Genomic DNA, 25,046 nt, shown 5'->3' with positions numbered 1-25,046 from the left:
ACAATTTTAAGTCGTTCAAATAATTTTTATAACTAGTAATATCAGCATTTAGATAAAAGTTTTGTTAAAAAATTTTTCCTAAAATAGATATATATTGTTTGTGTAAACGTCAATTTTTGTAATCTATAATACCAGCGGGTTTTTTTTTTTTTTTTTTTGAGACAGAGTTTCAGTCTTGTTGCCTAGGCTAGAGTGCAATGGTGCGATCTCGGCTCACTGCATCCCACGCCTCCTGGGTTCAAGTGATTCTCCTGCCTCAGCCTCCCCAGTAGCTGGGATTATAGGCACCCACCACCACGCCTGGCTAATTTTATATTTCTAGTAGAGATGGGGTTTCACTAAGTTGGCCAGGATGGTCTCAAACTCCTTTCCTCAGGTGATCCACCTGCCTCAGCCTCCCAAAGTGCTGGGATTACAGGTGTGAGCCACCATGCCTGGCACTAGTGGGCTTTTTTTTTTAGTTTTTGAGACAAAGTCTGGCTCTATACCCCATGCTGGAGTGTAGTGGCATGACCTCAGCTGACTGCAACCTCCATATCTCTGGTTCAAGCAATTCTTGTGCCTCAGCCTCTGGAGTAGCTGGGATTACAGGTGCACATGCATGACCATGCCCGGCTAATTTTTGTATCTTTTGTAGAGATGGGGTTTCACCATGTTGCCCAGGCTGGTCTTTTTTTTTTTTTTTTTTTTTTTTTGCGAGGTTTTTTTTTTTTTTTNGGAGGCAAAGAGGCTGTTCCTGATAACTAACATTTTTTTGCTTTATCAGCTTGGGGTACAAAATGAGGTCATATATCTTTTTTTTTTTTTTTTTTTTTTTTTCTTTAGACGGAGTTTTGCTCTTGTTGCCCAGGCTGGAGTGCAATGGCAAGATCTCGGCTCACTGCAACCTCTGCCTCCCAGGTTCAAGCGATTCTCCTGCCTCAACCTCCTGAGTAGCTGGGATTACAGGCATGTACCACCATGCCTGGCTAATTTTGTATTTTTAGTAGAGATGGGGTTTCTCCATGTTGGTCAGACTGGTCTCGAACTCCCGACCTCAGGTGATCTGCCTGCCTCAGCCTCCCAAAGAGCTGGCATTACAGCGTGAGCCACCGTGCCTGGTGCCCAGGCTAGTCTTAAACTCCTAAGCCCAAGCAGTTCACCTACCTCAGCCTCCCAAAGTGGTGAGATTACAGGTGTGAGCTACTACACCCAGCTTATGATAGTAGTATTATTTAAGTCACTTTTTTTTTTTTTAACCATTTACCATTTACTAAGTTTTGAACGCTACAGAATCACTTTACACATATTATCTCACTTAATCCTTTTAATAATCTTGTGAGATACTACTATTCTCATTTTACCAATAAGGAAACTGGAGTTTATTTAAATTAGGTAGCCTAGTCAGTGTTTGAACTATAACTAATACCTATGTGTGATGTCTAAGTTTGCTTCTTAACGGTTTTAGACTAGTACAACCAGATCATGCATTATAAGGTGAATAATAAATTAATAACTTAACAAAATTGAACTAATCCTTAAGAACAGCTCAAGTACAAAAGATATACTCACTCCTGTTAATAATTAGAAACTTATTAACACACACATCTGTAAAGATGTGGAAGGCCATGGATTAATCTATATTGTAAAAATTTACAGTTACATTTTCTTTAGTTTAGATATTCTTATGCTGCTATTACTATTGCTAATTAAACTTTACTTTCTATAATGCTGTATAAAGACATAGACCTCAGGAACACTTATGTTCAGCTCTGCCTTTCACACATTTCCTAACCTGTCAGCAAAGGGTATGAACTCCATAGCTCCACACAATGGTTCTAGCTAATGTTGTTTTTCTCACATGAGAAGTATATGCCATGTTTCATTTTGTAGGAATATCCTGTAATTTGATCAATCAAGTATATATTTCTGTATATTGTAAGAAACTTACCATTGATGCTTTGTATCATTACAAACAAAATAATAAAACCCAATCTATAAGAGAATTTTCCTTTCACTGATTCTAATAATAGTACCTGTAATAATCATTCCCAAATCTCTTTCTCATATTAAGAACAACATTTAAGGTAGAATCCTGAAAAAGCTAAAGCAGGACTCAAAAGTAGTGGTATTTTCAATAACTAAATCTATTAATATCAAATATTTCAAGAGTAGAATGGAAGACATGGGTGATAGGAATGAGGATAAAAAAAGATGTAGATTTAAATGGCCAGGGCTTAAGTTCACAAATCCAAGTAACTTTGGACTTGGAACTACCAGTCGCTGATTATATGGGCTAGACTTACATCTTACTATATAACATTTAAACTTTTTTTTTTTTTTTTTTTTTTTTTTTTTTTTGAGACGGAGTCTCGCTCTGTCACCCAGGCTGGAGTGCAGTGGCTGGATCTCAGCTCACTGCAAGCTCCGCCTCCCGGGTTTACGCCATTCTCCTGCCTCAGCCTCCCGAGTAGCTGGGACTACAGGCGCCCGCCACTCGCCCGGCTAGTTTTTTGTATTTTTTAGTAGAGACGGGGTTTCACCATGTTCGCCAGGATGGTCTCGATCTCCTGACCTCGTGATCCGCCCGTCTCGGCCTCCCAAAGTGCTGGGATTACAGGCTTGAGCCACCGCGCCCGGCCTAAACTGTTTTTGAATATTGAAAATAATATTAAAATATCATTGATTCATTTGTTAATCAATCGGTATATACTAGAAGAGCTATGGTACATACTGAATGTGTATGTAGGAAATGGGAATGAGCTGTCATGACAGATCCTACTTAAGGAAAGGAAGTTAAGACATAAAAATAACTGACATGAGATAAACTATAATGAGTATGGTAAAAGGTTGATTTATAATGGTATGGAAGTTCAGAGATAATATTAACAATTTTGAGACATGGGAGGCAAAGAAGTGAGGTCAAACAAAGATGATCCGAAGATGTCTCAAAGAAGTAATTGAGAGAACAGTACTATTAAAAAAAAGGACAACAGGAGAAATGGCCAAAGAAGACAGTATGTTCTGTTTTAGATGTATTTAGTTTGATATGTAAATTGAGATGTCTAGCAGGCAAATGAGGATTGAAATTCATTAATGAAATCAGTCCTGGAGACATAAGATTGGGGACAAAAAGGAAATCTGGGACAGCTACTTAGGAGGCTGAGGTGGGAGAATTGCTTGATCCAAGAGTTCAAGGCTGCAGTGAGCTATGATTGTGCCACTGTACTCCCGTCTGGGTGACAGAGAGACCCTGTCTCAAAAAACCCCAAAGGTATATAGCGAGTATTCTGAGAATAGAGGAGCATTAAATCAGATAGTGCATCAAGAAAAGCTTTTGATAGCAGGTGGCATTAGAGTTTAATTTTAGAAGATAAACAGAATTATTTCTGAAAAGATGAGTAAACACATGAGGGGGAATGGGTGATACAAAAAGCATGAGAAAATGCAAGCAATCAAAAACCATGAATAGCATGACCACAGCAAAGGGTGTGTGTGTGTGTGTGTGTGTGTGTGTGAATGTGTAGGATAAAAAGAAAACAAAGAATCAGAGACCAGATTATAGAGGGCTTGATGCTCTTATCCATGGAATCTAAACTTCACTGTGGACACCACAAAGCATCATGAAAGATTTTCAAATGGGACCAATACGGTTTGATATTAAATGGCCAATATAATCTATGGCTTCACTGGATGATCATTTCATCTAACGAGGAAGTGAGAATGGGGAGAAGGGGGTATATATGTGGAAGGGTAACTAGTTTGAACAATAATCTAAGTAAAAGTGATGAAGGCTGAACTAAGGCAGTGGCAAAGAAGAAGAAGAGAAGCATCCATCAGCCATTAAGAAGGTTAAATGTTTTAAAACTTGGTAATTCCGTAGATATGGGGTATAAATAAGAAAGCAGAGTCAAGAACAGTTTCTAAGTTTCTCACTAGGCAGATGGTGATGCCATTCCAGTAGATGTGGAATCCAGAGAACTAATCAGAGGGAACAGATGCACTGTCTGAAAACACTAGATTTGAAGCACCCATGAGACATCTCTGTGAAGATGCTAAGTAGGCCTCTAGGTGTATAAGTCTAGAGCACAGCATATAGGACAAGCTAGAGATACATATTAATATTTGAGAGCTACCAATGGTAAAGATGGATATGGAATGATGGTGTCCAAGAAGAATGTACAGAGTGAGAAGAGCAGAAGACAGAGGCTAAAACACAAGAACAGCTTTCATAAACGGGCAAGGAAAGAAAAGAAGCCCATATAGGAAGCAGAAAAAAAGCCAAGATGCAAAAAAACCAGGAGAGGTGGATCCCACAAAAATGGAGAAAGTATTTCAAGAAGGAGTTTTCAGTAGTCTTAAATATCCTAATGTTCAAATAAAAGAAAAGAGATCACCGGATTTGGCAAGCTTCAGTGGAGTGGTGCATACAAAAACCAATAAAGTGAAAAAAAGGGGGAAGTAATGAAAGTGACTGTTCTCTTTCAAAAGGCTCAACCGTGCCCCCCAACCCCCTCAAAAAAAGTGGAAATAGGGGAACAAGTACAGAATAAGTGACCAAGAAAAATATTTATTACTATTAAGATGGAAGAAATGGGAATAACTTTATCTATTAAAGGATTAATTACTGAAAAGGGGAAGAGTTTAAAGATACTGATGAGAAGGAATGAGTTCCAAAATGAAGAGGGTAATTATTCTTGAACAGATTATAAATCTTCCACTGAACTAAAAGGAAAACACAGGTTAGTTAATATTAGTAGGTAGAAAGAAATGTCTTGAATTTCAAAGATAAAGTAGAAAGGAAAAACAAAACTAATTGTGAGCAATGAAGGGAGCAGTGAAAATCTGAAGTTTGAGGAAAGGTGAAAATGTGGGAGAGTATCTAAGGGAATAGATAGGAAGCTAACTAGAGATAACTAGATAGGGACCCCATGGACCTACAGTGCTGCTGATTCTGCATGTCTGTGTGATCTTTTTTGGAACAGCTCAAAGGCTAAGTATAAAAACAGTAATGTAGATTTGCAAGACAACTAGGATAGAAAAACAAAGAGTAATACATGAATGACAAAAGTAATCCATAGAGTCTGAAGCTTGAGTCAGGAAGGGAGTAAAAGCACAAAGGGCAGGGAGACTTAAGAAAATGTAGTAGCAATCACAAATGAGTCTAAAAAGCAGCTGAGAAGAAGGGAGTGAGAGAAAAAGAAGGATAAGACAGCACAGTGGCCGGGCGTGGTGGCTCAAGCCTGTAATCCCAGCACTTTGGGAGGCCGAGATGGGCGGATCACGAGGTCAGGAGATTGAGACCAGCCTGGCTAACATGGCGAAACCCCGTCTCTACCAAAAAAATACAAAAAAAAAACTAGCCGGACGAGGTGGCGGGCACCTGTAGTCGCAGCTACTTGGGAGGCTGAGGCAGGAGAATGGTGTAGACCCGGGAGGCGGAGCTTGCAGTGAGCTGAGATCCGGCCACTGCACTCCAGCCTGGGCGACAGAGCAAGACTCTGTCTCAAAAAAAAAAAAAAGACATCACAGTAATAGAATGGAATGTTGGCTGAAATTTCATAAGTACAGTGTAGCCATGGGTATGAGTTCAACATGGAGTGGAATGAAGGGACACTGGAGTTGAGAAAGGCACGCTGATGCATAACGAATTATCTAAAGGGCTGACTCGTCAAATTACCAAAAATGATTCCAGATCTAAGTACGCTAAGATCCAAGCGGAGAATCTTTTCCCAAACATAATCGTGTTACAAACATTTGTCAATGTCTTTTATTCTCCTGGGATAAACACAGGAGGTCATTATATTAAAGAAAAATGGATGGTATCACAGCTTGGATGATACAAGCCTCAAATAAAGTGGTTTTATATGACAGTGGAGGAGTACTGGATTGCAATTAGAAATAGAAAGCAAGAGGACTATTTTCCTTACTTTAGGTGGTACTTAGTAAACGAGGAACTGAGCTTCTACAGCAGGTATTAGCAAGACACGGCCTGTGAGATTTGGCTACTGCTGTTTTTGAATTAGTAAAGTTTGTTTGAAACACAGTCATGCTCATTTGTTTCTGTATTTTCTGTGGCTGTTTTCATACTACAATGATATTGTTAAGTAGTTGCAAAGAGACTGTATGGTCTACAAAGCCAAAATATTTACTATCTGGCCCTTTTTAAAAAAAAGTTTGCTGGGCCGGGCGCGGTGGCTCAAGCCTGTAATCCCAGCACTTTGGGAGGCCGAGACGGGCGGATCACGAGGTCAGGAGCTCCAGACCATCCTGGCTAACATGGTGAAACCCCGTCTCTACTAAAAAATACAAAAAACTAGCCGGGCGAGGTGGTGGGTGCCTGTAGTCCCAGCTACTTGGGAGGCTGAGGCAGGAGAATGGCGTAAACCCGGGAGGCGGAGCTTGCAGTGAGCTGAGATCCGGCCACTGCACTCCAGCCTGGGCGACAGAGTAAGACTCCGTCTCAAAAAAAAAAAAAAAAAAAAAAAAAACAGTTTGCCAAACTCCACTCTGTAGCCGGGGGGAGTGAAGACATGGGGGCAAGGAGGGGAAAAAAAATCTGTTTCAGTTACATCTCCACTTTCAGAAGTAAGCGGCGATAACATTCTTTGAAGAAAATAAAGGCAGTCTGTTTCCCTCAAATAAGGATTTCAAAGGACACTGGAAAAAATATGCTGGGAAGATGTATGAGGATGAATTGAGGGACAGCATAAGGTCAGAAGTAAGGTTATTTATAGAGAGTAAAAATGGCAAAGGAGCAGTTGAGAACTTTAGGTTGTAAAAGCCTGGAATATATATGCAAAATGGGGAATATAATTAATAATTAGTTAATATGAAATAAGTAATAAGATTCATCCAGTAGTGAGAATTGTAGAAAGGATAATCATTAACAGTTTAGTTTCTGACACTTTCAGGAATGCTTGCTAGCCATCGAATCGAATTGAATCGAATCGAATCCAATCCAATCTAATCTAATACAATACAATATAATATGAAGGTAGAAAAACATGGCAGTTTATAAAAAGGGGTGAGGATTGGGGTGGGAGACAGCTAGAACAGTGGGGATAGGACATGCAGAAACATGGTTTAAAAAGAGACTAACAAAACTGGCACTGAATTACAAATGTTGAAATTCTTAGGGCAATTTCAAAGTAGCTGTGTAGCTCACAAAAGAGAAATATAGTCATGTGAAAAAGACTAAACAAATCTCTCAACTGCTTAGTTTCAATTGTGAGTCTGCTATTTCATTATTAGGAAATTACAGTAGAATGACACTTCTTTTTTTTAATCACTAGAAGGACATGTTGATAATTTATTTGCTAAATGTTTATTTTTTAAAAAGTTTTCACATGTATATTTTCCAAACTGTTATATACTTACCTGCTTTGTTACTAAGCTTATATAAAAAAGTTTGGCGAGGGTCTGAGTGATCTCGACATGTCAGCTGCAAAAGCGAACCTGATTTTTTCCATTTCTGCATAAACCAGAGACCTAGAGAGTCATATATTACACAGAAGTATGAAATAAAACATATAGAAACATATGCCAAGATTATTCATTTTCATATATATTTCACTTCAAAAGATGACATTGCCTAAATTAGCATTTTTGCTGGCTAATCAAAAATACATTTGGAAAATATTTCCATGTTCTGATAACATTTATAAACATGCATGCTTAGGTTAACTATGAATTAATGGTGGCTGATGAACAGCTTGCTATTTCTATTTCATTCAGTAATAAAACAGATAATAGCACATGAAGAACAAATTGGAAAAATCATACCTTTAGATATATTCGTTCAAATGATAAAGCAGATAAAGAAAAACTTCAAATACAGTAGTAGGTCAAATGCCTACACAGAATGATCAGTCTATAATTACAACTGAGTTATGACATAATAGACTAATTGCAAAGGGACCACGTCTTAGAATGAAAAATTGTTTAATGTTTTCAAAAGACAGCTGAATATCATTTGTTTTATACTAATTTTTTTTTATATTATCAGTAACCCATATTTAAATGCATCTTGCTCTTAAGAAAATTAAGCAAAATCTTAATCACTCAAATTAGTGTTCAAGACTATTCCTTTCCATTTTCATTACTTCTAATATTAGACAGGGAAACAGGAAGAGAAGAGTGGCAAAACAATCCTTTAATTGGTTAAATCTGACAGCTGGAAACATATCTGGGAAAAAGTTTAGTGAAGAATGAAATTCAAAGTACTATATTCTATTCATGTTGGGTTCTATTACACATGATTTAAGGACTTCATTTTTCTCATTTCCTCTTTTTCAAACTGTAAAAGTCTAGAACTGGCTGTATTTTTTAAATCACCAACTTGAAATGGGATACAGGAAAAATGGTATGGTTTGTTATTAAAAGGAAGTGATAAAGGAAACAGAAATAAGATTTTCAGGGATCAATGAAAAGAGACAGAGTTAAATACAATTTATTTTCACAATGGGAATCATTGACTAACTTATAAATCATTTTTGTAAAAATCTAAGGGAAAAACCAAGCCAAACAAAGGCAAATCAAGGCCGGGCGCAGTGGCTCGTGCCTGTAAACCTAGCACTTTGGGAGGCCGAGGTGGGCGGATCACAAGGTCAGGAGATCGAGACCATCCTGGCCAACATGGTGAATCCCCGTCTCTACTAAAAATACAAAAATTAGCTGGGCATGGTGGCGTATGCCTGTAATCCCAGCTACTCAGGAGGCTGAGGTAGGAGAATCGCTTGAATCAGGGAGTCAGAAGTTGCAGTAAGCCAGGATCGCGCCACTGCACTCCAGCCAGGTGACAGAGTAAGACTGTCTCAAAAAAAAAAAAAAAGGCAAATCAAGTTCCAAATATTTGTTGAAGAGAATATAAATACTAATCAAAATTCGGGTCTTAACTTTCATATTAACTTCTCATAATATCTCTTTACTGTTTTTGAACCAAAGTTAGGATTAATATTCTGTATAAAATGTTATAACTTTATAATGTATTAAATGTAGGTGTTTGTTATCTGTTCAAGTAATGGAATGACAAAATAGTTTGTTTATAAGATAAAACTTTACTAAAAATATTTAGAATTTAATGGAAAAAAAAAAAAACAATGCTCTTGTGAATTTTGACAAATGCCATCTCAATATAAGACAAGTCATTTTCCAAAATGACTTTTATCAACTTATTTCATGTGCATAACAAAACAGAAAATTTGCTACATTTTTTTGTTTCACGAAATTCCCAGTGTGTGACAAACTGGTTCTAAAATAAATACCAGAAAATACTAAGTTCACATTTTTTTCTCTATTCCATATTTTTAATACAGAATAAAACTTTTTACCTGTATTAACAAGAGCACTGCTGTTGTAGAGTGTACCAAGGTGAGGTCCAGAAAGAGACAGAAACGTATGAAGTTTGTTGAGGTAATATTTAAACCTTGGCCTTGTAAGCACTGAACGAATTATTAAATTGCCCAATGAATGTCCAATAAAGCTTTAAGAGGGAAAAAAAAGTTATTTTTCTCACAGCATTAGTTTTAGAAAGAAAAATCAAAGCTGATCCACTATAAAATGGATGTGAATACTAACAATTTGAAAATTTCTAATGTTGTAAAAGTATAGTGATACTTTGAAATGATATACCACATTTTGAAGGAAAAAAATGTGAGAATGTATAGAAGATCCTCATTATTATATAATTTAAATGTTTATAGAAACAAGATATTAATCTGAAAACTTTTATTCAAAGTTTGTAACTGCTTAGATATAAATACATACTAAAGATAATAATATAATGACTACTTATTTGCCTTCTTAGGTACATACACAAATTATTTACTTATTAACTCATCATTTCAAACAAAATGATGAAATTGTATTTATAAAGGACAACTTGGAAAAGTATATATCTGTTTCTCTTACTCTCTAGTCTATACTTCAAAGATGGACAGGTTTATGACTAACAGTATTTTCAAGGCATAGGTAAAATATGTGCATTTTCCTACTATAAATCTTCGCTTATGCAAAAAGAATAGTATTTATGTAGCTAGCACTTCACTTTTATTATGAAATGGTTTAAATCAGTGGTCCCCAACATTTTTGGCACCAGGGACCAGTTTCACGAAAGACAATCTTTCCACAAACAGGGAGTTGTGGGGATGCTTTTGGGATGGAACTATTCCACCTCAGGCATTAGATTCTCATAAGGAACAAAAAGCCTAGATCCCTTGCATGTGCAGTTTAAAATAGGGTTCACAAATCTAATGCTCACTGCTGATCTGACAGGAGGCGGAGCTCAGGGGGTAATGCTTGCTCACCCACCCCAATGCCATTCACCTCCTGTTGTGAGGTCTGGTTCCTAAGAGGCCACGGACAGGTACCAGTCTGTGGCCCAGGGTTTGGGAACCCCTGGTTTAAATCAAAAGAGCCTGTTTACTTACTGTTATTTTTACAGTAGATGGTATAAGATTCCCTGGGGACAATTAGCAATGAAAGAAGACAGCTTGAGAGCTGTCTAAACACTAGCTTGCAGATGTATCTTGTGAGAAGCTCAGGACAAACTTCCCTCCCAAACTGAACTTCCTAAAGTAGTGGGGGTGGGAATTCTGCTGGTAGCTAACAGTCTACAATCAACCAGATTACACTTTTGGAAAATGATTGATTATAACTGACAATCTAACCAGAAAGACAATACTTTTGAGGAATAAGTAAGTTGAAATATTATTTTTCTCATCATAAAATAATAAATGAATAAAAGCTAAACAAGATTTTAAGATCCACAAATGAATAATTACAAGAAAATAATCTCTTCCTCCAACCAACAAACCTGAACCTTCTCTCATATTTTAACAGAATTCTGTTTTTTAAAAAGTGACTTTAGGTAAAAACTGCTTATCTCTCTTCTTATTCCCTATACTTCAAGTTGGAAACAAACTGTCCAAAAGCTTACAGTATGCAGAACCAGCTTCTTCCTCTAACCTAGATGGGATATGAATGTAGTCAGTTTATTCTACCCTTTTTGAAATAAAGACTCTTCTCTCCTACATCTATTAACAAGATCTAATTAAATAATGAAACTCATATTGGCGTAATCATCATGTCTTGCTTGTGGAAAACTAACTCACAAACGTATACAGTAGTCATAAAATCTGGCTGGGCAAGGTGGCACACGTCTGTAATCCCAGCACTTTGGGAAGCCAAGGTGGGAGGATCATTTGAGCTCAGGAGTTTGAGACCAGCCTGGGTACCATAGCGAAACCCCCACCTCTACAAAAATTAGCTGGACATGGTGGCGCATGCCTATAGTCCCAGCAACTTGGGGGGCTGAGGTGGGAGGATCGCCTGAGCCCAGGGGGTTGAGACTGCAGTGAGCTGAGATGGCGCCACTGCTCTCTAGCCTGGGTGACTGAGCAAGACCCTGCCTCAAAAAAAAAGTATACAAACTTTTAAAGTGTTTTTGTTGCTTCATATACATATATGTAAGTCACAGAGCCTCTACATATTCACAGAGTTGTAACTCACTATAATCAATTTTAGAACCTTTTCTCCACCTCAAAAAGAAATCCTATATCCTTTAGTTATCCCCACCATCCCTCATCTTCCCCAGCTCTAAGTAAACACTAACCCACTTTCTTCTCTACAGATAATGCTTTTTTGGACATTTCATATAAATCTTTCCCTAAAATCTTTACTTTTTTTCACTGTAAATTAATTTGAGTTGTAGTCTCCTATATTTCAGAATAGGACAATCCTACCACAAATTCTGTTTAACTTTTCTATAATTCATAGAAATATAAAAATAAATTGAATAATATTAAATAAGATACCTTATTTTGGAGACTGTTAGACTATATATCTGAATATACTGTATTATCTCATCCAAAAGACGATCAGTCATGCTATCAAAATCAGCAAAAGTATCATTCTAAAAAGAAAGCAAAGCACATACATTGTATTTGGGAATATGTATAATCACAAGAAAAACTAACAATATAAACATTATTTTTAATTTAGGTACTGAAAATATGGTTAAGTCCAACGTTTTTTAGAGAAGTTAGTGAGTGTAATATTTGTTATATTAAAATGAGCAAAGAGACTAAATTTCTAGGGGAAAAAAAGGTTCAGTGTTCTTAAAATACTTACATTATTTAGTTGTTTAGCTCACTACCAGTATGAAACATAACATGCTTACAATGGTTTAATTAATGAAATTTTTCTATAGAAATGTGGAATTCTAGAAGTGTTTCATATGTGAAGAGATCATAAATCAAAATGTAAATCATATATATTTCCTCTGGATATATATTTACATTAAATTTCATAGAAATCAGAAAAACGATTTCTACTATTACAGGCATTTTGTAGTAAGTCAAAATTAAGGTAGAAGCTAGTACAAAAATGTTTGTTTTCACTGAAAACACTGTCATATTGTACCTGATTTCTCTCAGACATAAGAAAATCAATTCTTCCCCCAGGCAGTCCAAGTTCAATGTAAGTTTTTACTAATCGAAGATCTGCACTGTTTCCTAAAAAATGAAAAATGATGTTTAAAGGATGAGATAAAGTAAAAGGTACAAAGTCCACCATCATATATTTTTACAGTTTTTAGAGACAAGCTTATGGCCTATGCCATTTGTGAATAGACAATGTACTATGAAATAGAGTTCTCAATTTTTATGTCAAAGTTGATTTCTATTAGCCAGGCAATGTCAATTCAACAGTTTTTTTTTTCTTTTTTGAGACAAAGAGTCTTGCTCTGTTGCCCAGGCTGGAGTGCAGTGGCACGATCTCGACTCACTGAAACCTCTGCCTCCCAGGTTCAAGCAATTCTCCTGCCTCAACCTCCCGAGTAGCTAGGACTACAGGTGCATGCCACCACGCCCAGCTAATTTTTTGTACTTTTAGTAGAGGTGGGGTTTCACCATGTTAGCTAGGATGGTTTTGATCTCCTGACCTTGTGATCTGCCTGCCTTGGCCTCCCAAAGTGCTGGGATTACAGGTGTGAGCCACCATGCCTGGCCAACAGTTTGTTTTTTAGGTGGTTTTGGTGGCTTTCACTTTTCTACTTAATAGTGTATTTATTTATCAAACTGTTAGCATATCACTTTGGTGACTGCTGGCTACAGTAGCTACAAATGGTGCCTTACCATCACCATTCTAGGTAATCATACAGCAAACTCTGAATGCACTTTAGATTTACTCTGTTGACTTTCCTTTGGTGATACTGGCACAGACTGAGAAAAATAAAAATCCATTTAAACATCTAAGAAAGTTTATTTTAATAATTATTAACTCAAAAGGCATTCACACATATACTTACAATACAGATACAGAACACAAGCGTTCTTCAAAAGGTTCATGGAAAGCGCATCATAAAAAAATCTACGTATGGGTTTCAAAAATGTTTCACACCAAAATAAACACATACTAATCTGTTGTAACATGTCTGAATAGAATCTAGTTTGAGGCACGAAATCAGTTTGAGGCTGGGTGCGGTGGCTCATGCCTGTAATTCCAGCACTTTAGAAGGCCAAGGCGGGCGGATCACAAGGTCAGGAGATCGAGATCCACCTGGCTAACAGGGTGAAACCCAGTCTCTACTAAAAATACAAAAAATTTGCCGGGCGTGGTGGCAGATGCCTGTAGTCCCAGCTACTTGGGAGCCTGAGGCAGGAGAATGGCGTGAACCCGGGAGGTGGAGCTTGCAGTGAGCCGAGATCATGCCATTGCTGACAGAGTGAGACTCCGTCTCAAAAAAAAAAAAAAAAAAAAAGAAAAGAAAAAAAAGAAAAGAAATCAGTTTGAAAAGAAACCTTATCAAACAACATGAATTCTGCTAAAATGGAAGCAAGAACAAACATCAAACTTATGGTGAAGCTTCAGTGGAAGAATGGTGAAATAACTGAGGCTTTACAAAAAGTTTATTGGGAAATGCCCCAAAGAAATCAGCAGTTTACAAATGGATAACTTGTTTCAAAAAGGGAAAAAACAATGTTGAAGATAAAGCATACAGCAGCAGACCACCCACATCAATTTGTGAGGAACAACTTCATTTTGTTCATGCCCTAATTAAAGAGGACTGACAATTAACAGCACAAACAACAGCTGACATCTTAGACATCTCAATTGGTTCAGCCTACAGAATTCTGACTGAAAAATTAAAGTTGAACAAACTTTCCACTCAATGGGTTTTTGACACCATTGTGCTCAAATTAGCTGCAGACAAGAGAAGAGCTTTCAATGGAAATATTAAACAAATGGTATCAAGATCCTAAAGCATTTCTTCAAAGAATTGTAACAGGAAGTGAAACATAGCTTTACCAGTATGATCCTGAAGACAAAGCACAATCAAACCAATGGTTATCAAGAGGTAGAAGTGGTCCAGTCAAAGCAAAAGTGGACCAGTTAAGAGCAAAGGTCAAGGCAACAGTGGTTAGGAATGTTCAAGGCATTTTGCTTCTTGACTTTCCAGAGGACCAAAGAATGATAACATCTGCTCATCATGAGAGTGTTTTGAGAAAATCAGCCAAAGTTTTAGCAGAAAAATGCCTGGAAAAGCTTCACCAGAGAGTCCTTCTCCATCATGACAATATTCCTACTCATTACTCTCATGAAGAGGGCAATTTTGTGAGAGTTTTGATTTACAGTCCTGATTTGGTTCCTCTGACTACTTTGTTTTCTTATCTTAAAAACTCTGTAAAGGGGATCCATTTTTCTTTGGTTTTTAATGTAAAAAAGAAAGCACTGACATGACTAAATTCCCAGGACCCTCAGTTCTTGGAAATGTACTAGAATGGCTGGCATAACTGCTTACAAAGGTGTCTTTAAGTTAACAGAGTTTACATTGAGAAATGAAGTTTACATTTCTATTTTTATCTTTTAACTCCATTTTCCCACAATTTTTGTTTGTTTGTTTTTTTGTTTGTTTGAGATGGAGTCTTACTCTGTTGCCCAGGCTGGAGTGCAGCGGCTCAGTCTTGGCTCATTACAACCTCTGCCTCCTGGGTTCAAGTGATTTTCCTGCTTCAGCCTCCCGAGTAGCTGGGATTACAGGCGTCCAGCACCATGCCTGGCAAATTTATTTTTCCACATTTTTTCTGAATTCCTCTCATATATAAATACAAAAATAATTATCTTCAAAAATAGTGTAGTATTCCTTTGGTTTACTAGCAATATACACACGTCATTATCAACTGCTGAATTTTTATTTTACCTGATATTTACCTTTTAGAATTTTATGATTTAATGCATTGACAGAGGTAATTGTTTTATTCTTCATTTTAAAAGGAGTACCTCTAACATTCACCACAAACTATAAGTTTTCCATAGGCTTGAAATATATATGCTTAATCACATTAAGGAAACAGACTAATCCGACTGAGATCAAAGTTTTGTGCTTACTTTTAAGAATTGGGAATGGTTATTAAATTGTATACAGTTTCTTACTTGATTTGCTGATGCAGGGTATTTTATTACTAAAATTCTTTATACTTACTTATCTTTCCATTCTGGGAAATAAACCTTATTTGTTACAGTAACTTACTCTAGTGTATTAATTCCAAGTGCTAGAGTTTTGTTAAATATATTTGAGTTCATTAAGCATATTTATGTTATATTGGTCTACTGTTTTTTGAGGGTGGGTGTTGGTGTGATATCTTTATCGGATTTGGTAACAAGGTTAGGGTAACTTTAAGGAATAAAATGGGCTCCTTTATACCTTTTCCTCCATTGCTCTAGAACAATTTATGTAACATAGGGATAATTTGCTTCTTAAAATTTTTTAAAAAGAATTTCCCAGAGATTCTACTGGGTCCAGAAGTCTTTCTTGGAAGATAATTCTTTGAAAACTTTATTATTTGGGGAAAGGGAAGAAAAGTTAGCATTGAGAATGCTTTATTTCTTGAGAGTCTGTTTTTTTTTTTTTTTTTTAAAGAAAAATCTACAATTTTATGCTAATTTAGTACCAGGGACATTTGTTTAATATTTTCATAATCCATAAAAATCCAGTTTGTTGCTATAGAATCTCATTATAATACAGTAATATTGCATTGGTCTAGAGAAATTTGGCATCTTCTAACAGTTCCTACATCTAGAAAAAAACTGTTGAGTAACCAAACAGCTGTCATTAAACCCCAGCACTAAAGCCAGGTACCTGTATTTAGAATTTAATTTATATCTTAATTAATGAAATTTTAACTTCTTAGAAATACTGATTTTTCTATTTCTAGCACATAAAGTTTAAAGCAGTCAGGTAAAAGGGAACCAAAAAGACTATCAAAGGGAGACAAAATAACTGCCATGAGGTGACAGCCGGCAAAACCAACAATAAGAGAGAAGATAAAAAAAAATCCACTGAGTTCATGTCCTTTGCAGGGACATGGATGAAGTTGGAAACCATCATTCTCAGCAAACTAACACAGGAACAGAAAACTAAACACCACATGTTCTCACTTCTTAGTAGGAGCTGAACAATGAGAACAAATAGACACAGGGAGGGGAACATCACACACTGGGGCCTGTCGCGGGGTGGGGGACTAGGGGAGGGATAGCATTAGGAGAAGTACCTAATGTAGATGACAGCAAACCACCATGGCATGTGTATACCTATGTAACAAATCTGCATGTTTTGCATGTATATCCCAGAACTTAAAGTATAATGAAAAAAAAAATCCAAAATTAAACAAAATGTTGGCACATAAGTGTCATTTCCATGGAAAGTTTACTTACGAAGGAATCTAATATTACACTTAAGATAAGTAAAATTAAGCATATTTCTGTTTCAGAATGCATTTAAGATTCAATTAATTTAAGCAATTAAAAATCTTTTTTTGGTTCAAAGATTAGATGAAATTAAATGAGACTAGGAAAAAAATATATTGAGTTGCTCTGGGTTACATCAATAGATGTCACATACCATCTAAACCATGCACACAGACAATCAGATGTACTCCATCTTCAGAACCATCCTCTTCTTCTATGCTAAAATAAGGTACTGAGGATGCCAGCAGAGGAACTTCACTGTACATGAACCCAGGAAGTTTTAGTTGCTTCAGTTCTTCTTTTGCCTGAAGGAAGCTGAAGTAAAATATAAAAGATACTCTTTACTAAGGATCATATTCAGTTGTTAGAACCAAAAAGAGTCTCCTGAATTTAGAGAATTGTAGAAGTGGAAACCCAACAATATTTGGTTTTAAAACCATGAAAATATGTGGCATCACCTAAGTGATTTAGAAACCAGAGAGTAATTTTCTTTACTATTTGTAGTATATATTCTATCAAACACAATGAACACTTTCAACCTGAAATCACTTGAAAATATTCTTTTAAACTTGAAATCAACTAAGAAAACATTCCGAGTGGAGTTACGCTTTCTGCAAAATTTAATACTGTATGCACAGAAAAGCTGGGAGAGGGACTGGAGAGGTGATAATCTGATGTTTATCCTGTAATCAAATCTTACCCTCTTTGCTCCTTTTTAATCTTGCATAAGTGGAAGGGAAGGAGTGATTTACAAAATGTAACAGTGAGAATGGTAGTTACAGTATTTAGCAGATTAGGTTATTTGTATTTTTCTCTAAAAATACCAATAAGAAGGAGCAGAATGAAGAGGGGAATATGACTACATACAATTAGTGGTATATACTCGTTTGCAATGACGGACAATCTAATCAATTTGGGGATTGCAAACATCAAAAATTATTAACTATTGAACATCCATCATTTGGACTGATAAAGTGAAGCTGGAAGAGGAACCTGATAAACATTAAACTGAGTAGGATAAGCTGGGCGAAAACATATAGAGTCTATATGAGAGATCATTGCTTTCTGATGACTCAGACGGTCTGAAGTAACCAGATGGTGATATAAACTTTATTTTCCTTGCATATTACAATTTTTTAATTGGTCATTGTTAACCTCAGTGGTTTCACTAGCTTTAGACTCTATGTATCTTAATTTTTGTGTATAAATCAGAATAATCTGAGAACTTTAAAAATCTCTTTCTATATATACATGCTCAGACCTCTTACCCCAAATATTATGACTCAATCTGGCTGAGGCAGAAGAATATTTTAAGAACCAGTACTCACTGGTAAACCTGTATCATCCCCAGATTTTTCTGGATATTTTACTGGTACATGAAATCTCAATTTTGGAAACCACTGACTTAGCTGAAGGCAATCAGCATCTGGTAAGTTTACGAAGTTTCCATTACCCTGTTACTCATTTAACTAATATTGTCCTTATTTCCTAGATAAACTCATAAAACTTGGCTTCTGTCTGGAAGTTAATGGAGAAGAAATGAGGGACTGATGAAAAAAGGGTTTTGACCTCAATTATTCCATACTTCTAACACAAAACTACCACTGGAGAATCTGTATCAGGGATGTCTAGTCTATAAAACAGCAGAACAGCACAATCATTCGGGAACTATAGGTCTTTCTGGCCAAGGGTATATTATGTTCATTTCTCCATTTCGGAGAGTCACCAAATAGGCACTTTTTGTATTACAGAAACCAGACAACAAAATAGACACTCAATCCTTTTTTTTTTTTTGAGACGGAGTCTGGCTGTGTCGCCCAGGCTGGAGTGCAGTGGCCGGATCTCAGCTCACTGCAAGCTCCGCCTCCCGGGTTTATGCCATTCTCCTGCCTCAGCCTCCCGAGTAGCTGGGACTACAGGCGCCCGCCACCTCGCCCGGCTAGCTTTTTGTATTTTTTAGTAGAGACGGGGTTTCACCGTGTTAGCCAGGATGGTCTCGATCTCCTGACCTCGTGATCCACCCGTCTCGGCCTCCCAAAGTGCTGGGATTACAGGCTTGAGCCACCGCGCCGGGCCGACACTCAATCCTTTAGCACTATCTATGATTATACATATATACATATATATACACATACACACATATACACACACACAAACACACATACATATTTAGCAGCAGATACTATTATGTTTCATTACTTACGCTTGTATTTGAGGTTTTGGTGAACTTTCATACCAAGAAATTGAAGAAGTGAAGTTGTAAGAAGTACTGCTTGGCTGCTTTGTAATAGCATCAAATTTACTTTTGGAAGAATATTTAACATTACAAGGAGACTCTCGTGGTGCAGATGGGAAGGACAAACAACCAGAAGTACAGACAGTAGGCATATTTATACCATCTCTCAGAGAGTCACTGTTTATTTTTTCGGATTTTGTAAGTCTTTCTTCCATTAGTTCATCTCTGCTTGTATAGTGAGCATTTATTCTTCCATCCAAAGCTGAATAATCTGTTTCTTCATAGTACCCATTTTGAACCATTTGTTGATCCTGCTCTTCCTCCTCATCCTCTTTACCCTGTTCCTGTTGAAGATTACTAATTTCTTTTTCAGAAGTTTCCTTCTGAGGGCTAAGTGCATTGCTGTAGCTGACAGCACATGTGTCAGAAATATCCGTACTGCTTTGAGAACCAAAATAATTTTCCACAAGCCCTTGCTTTACTATATCAGTACTGGCTGAAAAAGGATCACTTGTACCCAGATGAGTTTCACTTTCAACTGTATGGATTTCTGAATACATTTGTTTGAAATTTAATACATCACTACTTTTTTTCACAGTTCTATCTTCACTAACATCTGTATTAGTAGAAATGGAACCTGAAATGACACAAGGAGTGCCTAAACAAATCAGTTTTGAATTTAATGTAATTGCTGTCCCTGTAGAGTTATTAGATTTATCAGGACTCTGGAAGCCTTTACACATAGTATCCAAGTTAGGTTTGGAGCTGCAACTACTTTTCACATCACTGGAAGTATCTTCATCTGAAAAAACAAATTGTAAAGGGTCTTTAATGCTTGAATTTAAGGAATGTATTGCTACAGTTTCACTGTCCAAGTTCCCTGAAAACACAACACTCTGCTGTTGCAAAATGATACTTGACTTTTTAGTATCATCACATTTTGGCAAATCAGTCGTTCCTAGATTTAATACAGTTTTGCTATCATTTAGATGGCATTCAGGTACAACAGATTTCTTAGAATTTTCATCAGGTGACAGTTCATCATCAGAAGGCAGAGAGTTTATGGATGTCAAAGATGACTGTATTTCACTTATAGCACTTGTACTCTCAGTACATTGATTTCCTAATGAAAATTTTACATTATAATCAGGTTTCATCAAAAGCTGAGGAAATAATCTTTCACTATTGTAAGGACCTTGCCCTTGCACAGTTTCAAAGACTAAATCAGTGTTTGGATGTGTTGCAAAAGAACTTGGTTCACTTTCAACACCCGAATCTGAAAATCTAGATGAGGCATATGCGGCATTAATATCTGGTAACTTAATTGTATCTCCACTTACTACAACATGATATTCTTTTGTAGAAGGGGCAGGTAGATTACTTCTTAATTTAGTTAATGATTCTCCAATAGAAAGACACTTTGCTTCTTGCAAAGCTTCCTTTTCAAATGTTATTTCTATAGATTTAGATTTACCATTCGATTCTAAGGACTCAAAGTTGGGTAGTAAATTATCCACAAGTATTTCTTCTTGTCGAAGCTCTGTCCAAGGTCCTAGTTTGACAGTTATTTTCTCTTCACTGAAAGGATCTTTATTACTGGGCTTTATTTCAATTGTTCTAACTCCCAAACATGGGGATGTTTGATGATCATGGCAATCGTCTGATGACCTTCTGGATGCCAGATTGTGTTCCATTTGTATAATTTCACTATCGTCCTGGGAGATATCAAGTTTACCTGAAATGGACAAATTTGCACAAAGATTTAGGTTGCCAGAGTTCAAAGGATCAAACTGGTCTGGTTGCATATTTTCAATATCTGGAGACTTTTGTTCAGTTCTCTCTGTATTAGTTGGCAAACAGCTAGCTTCCTTTTGACTTGTCTGTCTCATGTAGGTCTTTGGGTCAAAACTATATCCACATATTGTGGGATCCAGACCTTCCTTCTGACTATGTGAAGGATTGCCTTCAAAGCATTTAGTGAGATCATTTGATGCTGTACTTTTCAAACATTTGTAGCCTACCAAAACCACAGAATCCTTAGAGTTCTGTTTTATTAATTTTTTTGTGTTTTCAGATTTCATTGTTTTCATAAGCTTAGTAACCTTAACCTTGGATTTATTTGATTCTTCATTCTTTCCTTTTAGAGATTTTGTTAGCTGCTTTTCACCTTCTGTATACCAAATACTGGAGGCACCAGCAGGTCTGACTTTCAACTCTGGGCTAGAAAGTCCTGCTACAGAGCTTTCTTCAGTCTCATATTTATCCATTTTACTGGACTCTGATCTCTGAAGATTCTGAATTCCCATCCAGGGTGCATCTAAGTCTTTTATCCAAAGAAAAAAAGATTCAGGTTTAAAACAAAGTGTGAAAACTCATATGATTCTTTTTCTAACTATAACTTTCTAATATCCTCAAACATAAATAAAACCAGAGAGGGAAAAAAATTATTCCATATTAGGGAATGATTTTATGTATATTAGGAAGAATATACTGAAAACTATACACATAGCTTGTATATTTTAGTTAGATTACACTTACCTTCAGTAACTGAATCTAAATACCTATCTTCAAAGATTATAGGTAATGAATTGAGATCTCCATCTAATTCACTACATTCAATAGGTAAGGGTGGAAGAGAACTGCAGAAGGAAGTATTTTTGATAGCGGTGCACATCTGTAGATGACTCTGAGCACTGAAAAATATTTCTTAAGTCAGATTGTAATTTTAAGAAATTATACCCAACTCTCCTTTATAGACTCTACCCTTTCCCCGTCCCTCCTCCATTCCTATCCCCCATCTGTAAGACATAATCTTCTTATGAAAGAGCTGCTTGGTCAGCGATAAAAACTGGTAAAATGAAAATGGTGGTTTGTTGGCAATAAATTATTGACTTATTAAATTACAGACTGCTAATTATTTACGTAATTTCCATTATATTCTTCTATACTTTCTTATTTCAAAGTGAGTTTCCATGCTTAATGTCTCAACTTCTTAATCTGCTGCAAATCACATATAAGAGAAATACCAAAAGCTTAACTGCCTAGTAATTATTTGATGCTAGTGCTGGGAAAAAGACGTGTTTCATTTCTACTGTTTCTACTTAACATATACTGACAAATAAAATTAACAGCTATTTAAAACAAGATGTATAATTTTCTAATACAAAACAATTAAAACAGAAAACCCTGTCTTATGGAAAATTTCAAACAAATCAAAAAATAGTATGAAATACCCCACATACATACCTCTGAACTTCAACAATTAACATGTGCCCTTTTTATCAGCACTCACTACCTACCTTGATACTCTATTATTATTTATAGGATTTTTTTTGTGGTATAATTTATATGCATTAAAATATAAATCTTAGCTGTATGATTTTGACAAATGGATATATGATACAGAACATTTCCATCTACTCAGATGGTTCCCTCATGTCTTCCCAATCCAGCCCAAGTCAATGCCAAGAAAACCACTGTGCTGTCTTTTTTTCATCTTAGTTTTGCCTATTCTATAACTTCATATAAGTAGTATCATACAGTATTCAATTTTTAACGTCTAGCTTTTTTCGCTCAGCATAATGTCCTCTAAATATTCTTTAATGCCAAAGGAAACTAGGACTAAATCTACTCAGTAGGAGAGACAGAAGGCATTTGTTCTGGATATTTTAATTGTAAATCATTTACAATTACAGAAGACAATATCTATGAAAATCTGTAATAAAAAAGGATGAACATAAGAAATTCTGATCTGTGAAAATACAGACAGAATATGGCCAAATGGAAGGCTAGAGCCAAAGCTGTAAGAGACTACCAAGATTATGGTAGATCTGATAAAAAGGGAAGGAGGAATACAGTGCATTATGCTTCTTTATATGTAAAGTATGGGACTTTTGTGAAGTAACTCATAAGATGAAACCTACTTTGATTAAAGACGGGATTTCTGAAATTCAAATTCTCCTAATTTCTTATATTAATACTGTATATTCTGTCACTGATAAATTCTGAGACAGGGTATCTTATGTAAAAGGAAATAAAATCATTTTAATTTTGGATTTATACTACTCACTGAAGTTCCTGGTATGCAATGGCAGCTTCTCTTGGATGCTCAAAACAAAAGAATGCCTCAGAAAATCTGCGTACCTAAAAAATTCCAAAAGAGAATATTAACAATGTGAGATATTTAAAAAGTCAATCTGGCATCTTATGGTCAGGAGAGAAACAGCCTCCATTAGGCCCTCCATAATCACCTGTCAGAATTAAACTTCCCTTCTCCCTCTTCAGTGTTGCCAAAGCAATGTATTTTTGTACTGCATGAAATAAAATAAATCTGGAAAGCATATATAAATACAAGCTATTATGATTACCACCATAGCCTTTACCACCTTGTTTCTTAAAATAATTATATACATGAATTGTGTCCCCTCCTGAAGTGTAATGTTCTTTAGAATAGAAGCTGTGGGCCAGGCGTGGTGGCTCACACTTGTAATCCCAGCAGTTTGGGAGGCTGAGGCGGATGGATTACCTGAGGTCAAGAGTTCGAGACCAGCCTGGCCAACACGGTGAAACCCCGTCTCTACTAAAAACACAAAACTTAGTGGGGCATGGTGGCAGAAGCCTGTAATCCCAGCTACTCGGGAGGCTGAGGCAGGAGAATCACTTGAACCCAGGAGGCAGGGGTTGCAGTGAGCTGAGATGGCGCCACTGCACTCTAGGCTGGGTGACAAGAGTGAAACTCCGTCTCAAAAAAAAAAAAAAAAAGGTTATGTTTTGATGACCTTTGCATCCCCCCAAAACATGCACTTGGCATATTACAGAATCAAGTACTTGGTAAATACATGTTGAATCTAGCTGAACATTTCTTTCATTGTATTTGTATTTTAACCCTTTCATTTTCAATTATGAAAGGAAAGCTTTGTCAGCTACTGCAGCAAAATTAGGCAACAGTTAGGAGCTGGAAAAGATGTCTTATTTGGACAGTACAGAGAGGAGAAATTATATTACATCTACAATTATTTTCTAAACAAAGTAAGATCTAGGATTCTTTGGTTTTAAATGTCCAGCAAATCAGAGACCTATTTTACTTATCATCGATATCTGGCCAGATGAATTTCTGACTTACTAAACTTGCTTCCCTAAGCAGATAAACCTGGGTCTTCAGACAAACAAGTCAATGAGGGAAGTGGGGAAAGAAGATATCAATGAGAAGGATGCGTTCTGTATCTTTACTTTCATATGTGGTCCAAATATTTCTCTTTTTCCTCTCCAACATTAAAGGAAAGATGAGAAAAAATAACAGCCTGTCTGGCTATTAAGATGATTTCCTTTGGGGCTATAAAGCATGAAAAAAACACATCTTTAAGTTATCTGGATTCCTGCAGTTGCAGCTGGACCTAAAAAACTGGCGCTAGCTGCTTTTCCTTCTCTCTCTACCTTCTTTAAGTCCCACAATAACGATCATTTCTTGACAGTACTCTACCTCATAGTCTCTATACTGAAAACTTTATTCTCATTCTTTGAATTAAACTACATAAAAACTCAATGTCAAATTGAATGATGAAGAAAAAACAAAAACGCTAGGATGATATTATCTTCATTTAATAGGTGAGGAAACAAAGACACAAATAGGTTAATTATTTGGCCAAGATAACATAGCTAGTAGGCGATAAACCTGTGATTCAAACAAAGATTTGAGAAACTCCAAATCTTGTACTCCAAACCACTTATCTTTTCCTTTCTAAATTAAGACTCCTTGTTATCAGAAATCTTTCCTTTCCTGTATGTACCCAAATGAAGTTCTTTCTAAATTCACTCTCAGCATAATTATCATGCTGTAGCTATTACAAGTAAGGGTATTAACTGTAGTGTGTGGCCATAACTAAGGTATGACTGCCACCTGATGGCAATACAGCTTATTTTCAGGCAAAAGTTTGACATAGAAAAAAAATTTTAAATTTACAAATTTAAACTTCAAATACGGGGAATATATATATTTCTGCTTTGTATATGCATGTATTTTGGCATGCATTTTTTATGTTTATAAAAAATGAATTTTGTGTGCCCAATTAAAAAAGAAACTCAT

The 25,046-nt window shown here is 36.3% G+C and overlaps 1 protein-coding gene across 20 annotated transcripts in view; it reads right to left on the bottom strand.

Annotated features, from left to right (window-relative positions):
• FAM135A (family with sequence similarity 135 member A) overlaps positions 1–25,046 on the bottom strand; it is a 135,223-nt gene that overhangs the window by 16,148 nt on the left and 94,029 nt on the right. For 9 of the 20 annotated variants that reach the window (XM_025384030.1, XM_025384032.1, XM_025384039.1 and 6 more), the window contains 8 exons: positions 23,034–23,107; positions 21,503–21,657; positions 18,932–20,699; positions 16,883–17,043; positions 12,403–12,494; positions 11,796–11,893; positions 9,312–9,463; positions 7,360–7,470 (listed from right to left, as the gene is read on the bottom strand). In XM_025384030.1, the coding sequence (XP_025239815.1) occupies positions 7,360–7,470; positions 9,312–9,463; positions 11,796–11,893; positions 12,403–12,494; positions 16,883–17,043; positions 18,932–20,699; positions 21,503–21,657; positions 23,034–23,107 (2,611 nt within the window). Of the gene's footprint in view, positions 1–7,359; positions 7,471–9,311; positions 9,464–11,795; positions 11,894–12,402; positions 12,495–16,882; positions 17,044–18,931; positions 21,288–21,502; positions 21,658–23,033; positions 23,108–25,046 lie in introns of all 20 variants that reach the window. The other 11 variants (XM_025384023.1, XM_025384026.1, XM_025384028.1 and 8 more) reach the window with 3 other exon arrangements.

Source organism: Theropithecus gelada, chromosome 4 (assembly GCF_003255815.1).
Source record: "Theropithecus gelada isolate Dixy chromosome 4, Tgel_1.0, whole genome shotgun sequence".
Lineage (NCBI taxonomy): Eukaryota > Metazoa > Chordata > Mammalia > Primates > Cercopithecidae > Theropithecus > Theropithecus gelada.
This window is presented reverse-complemented; position numbering and strand designations above follow the sequence as displayed.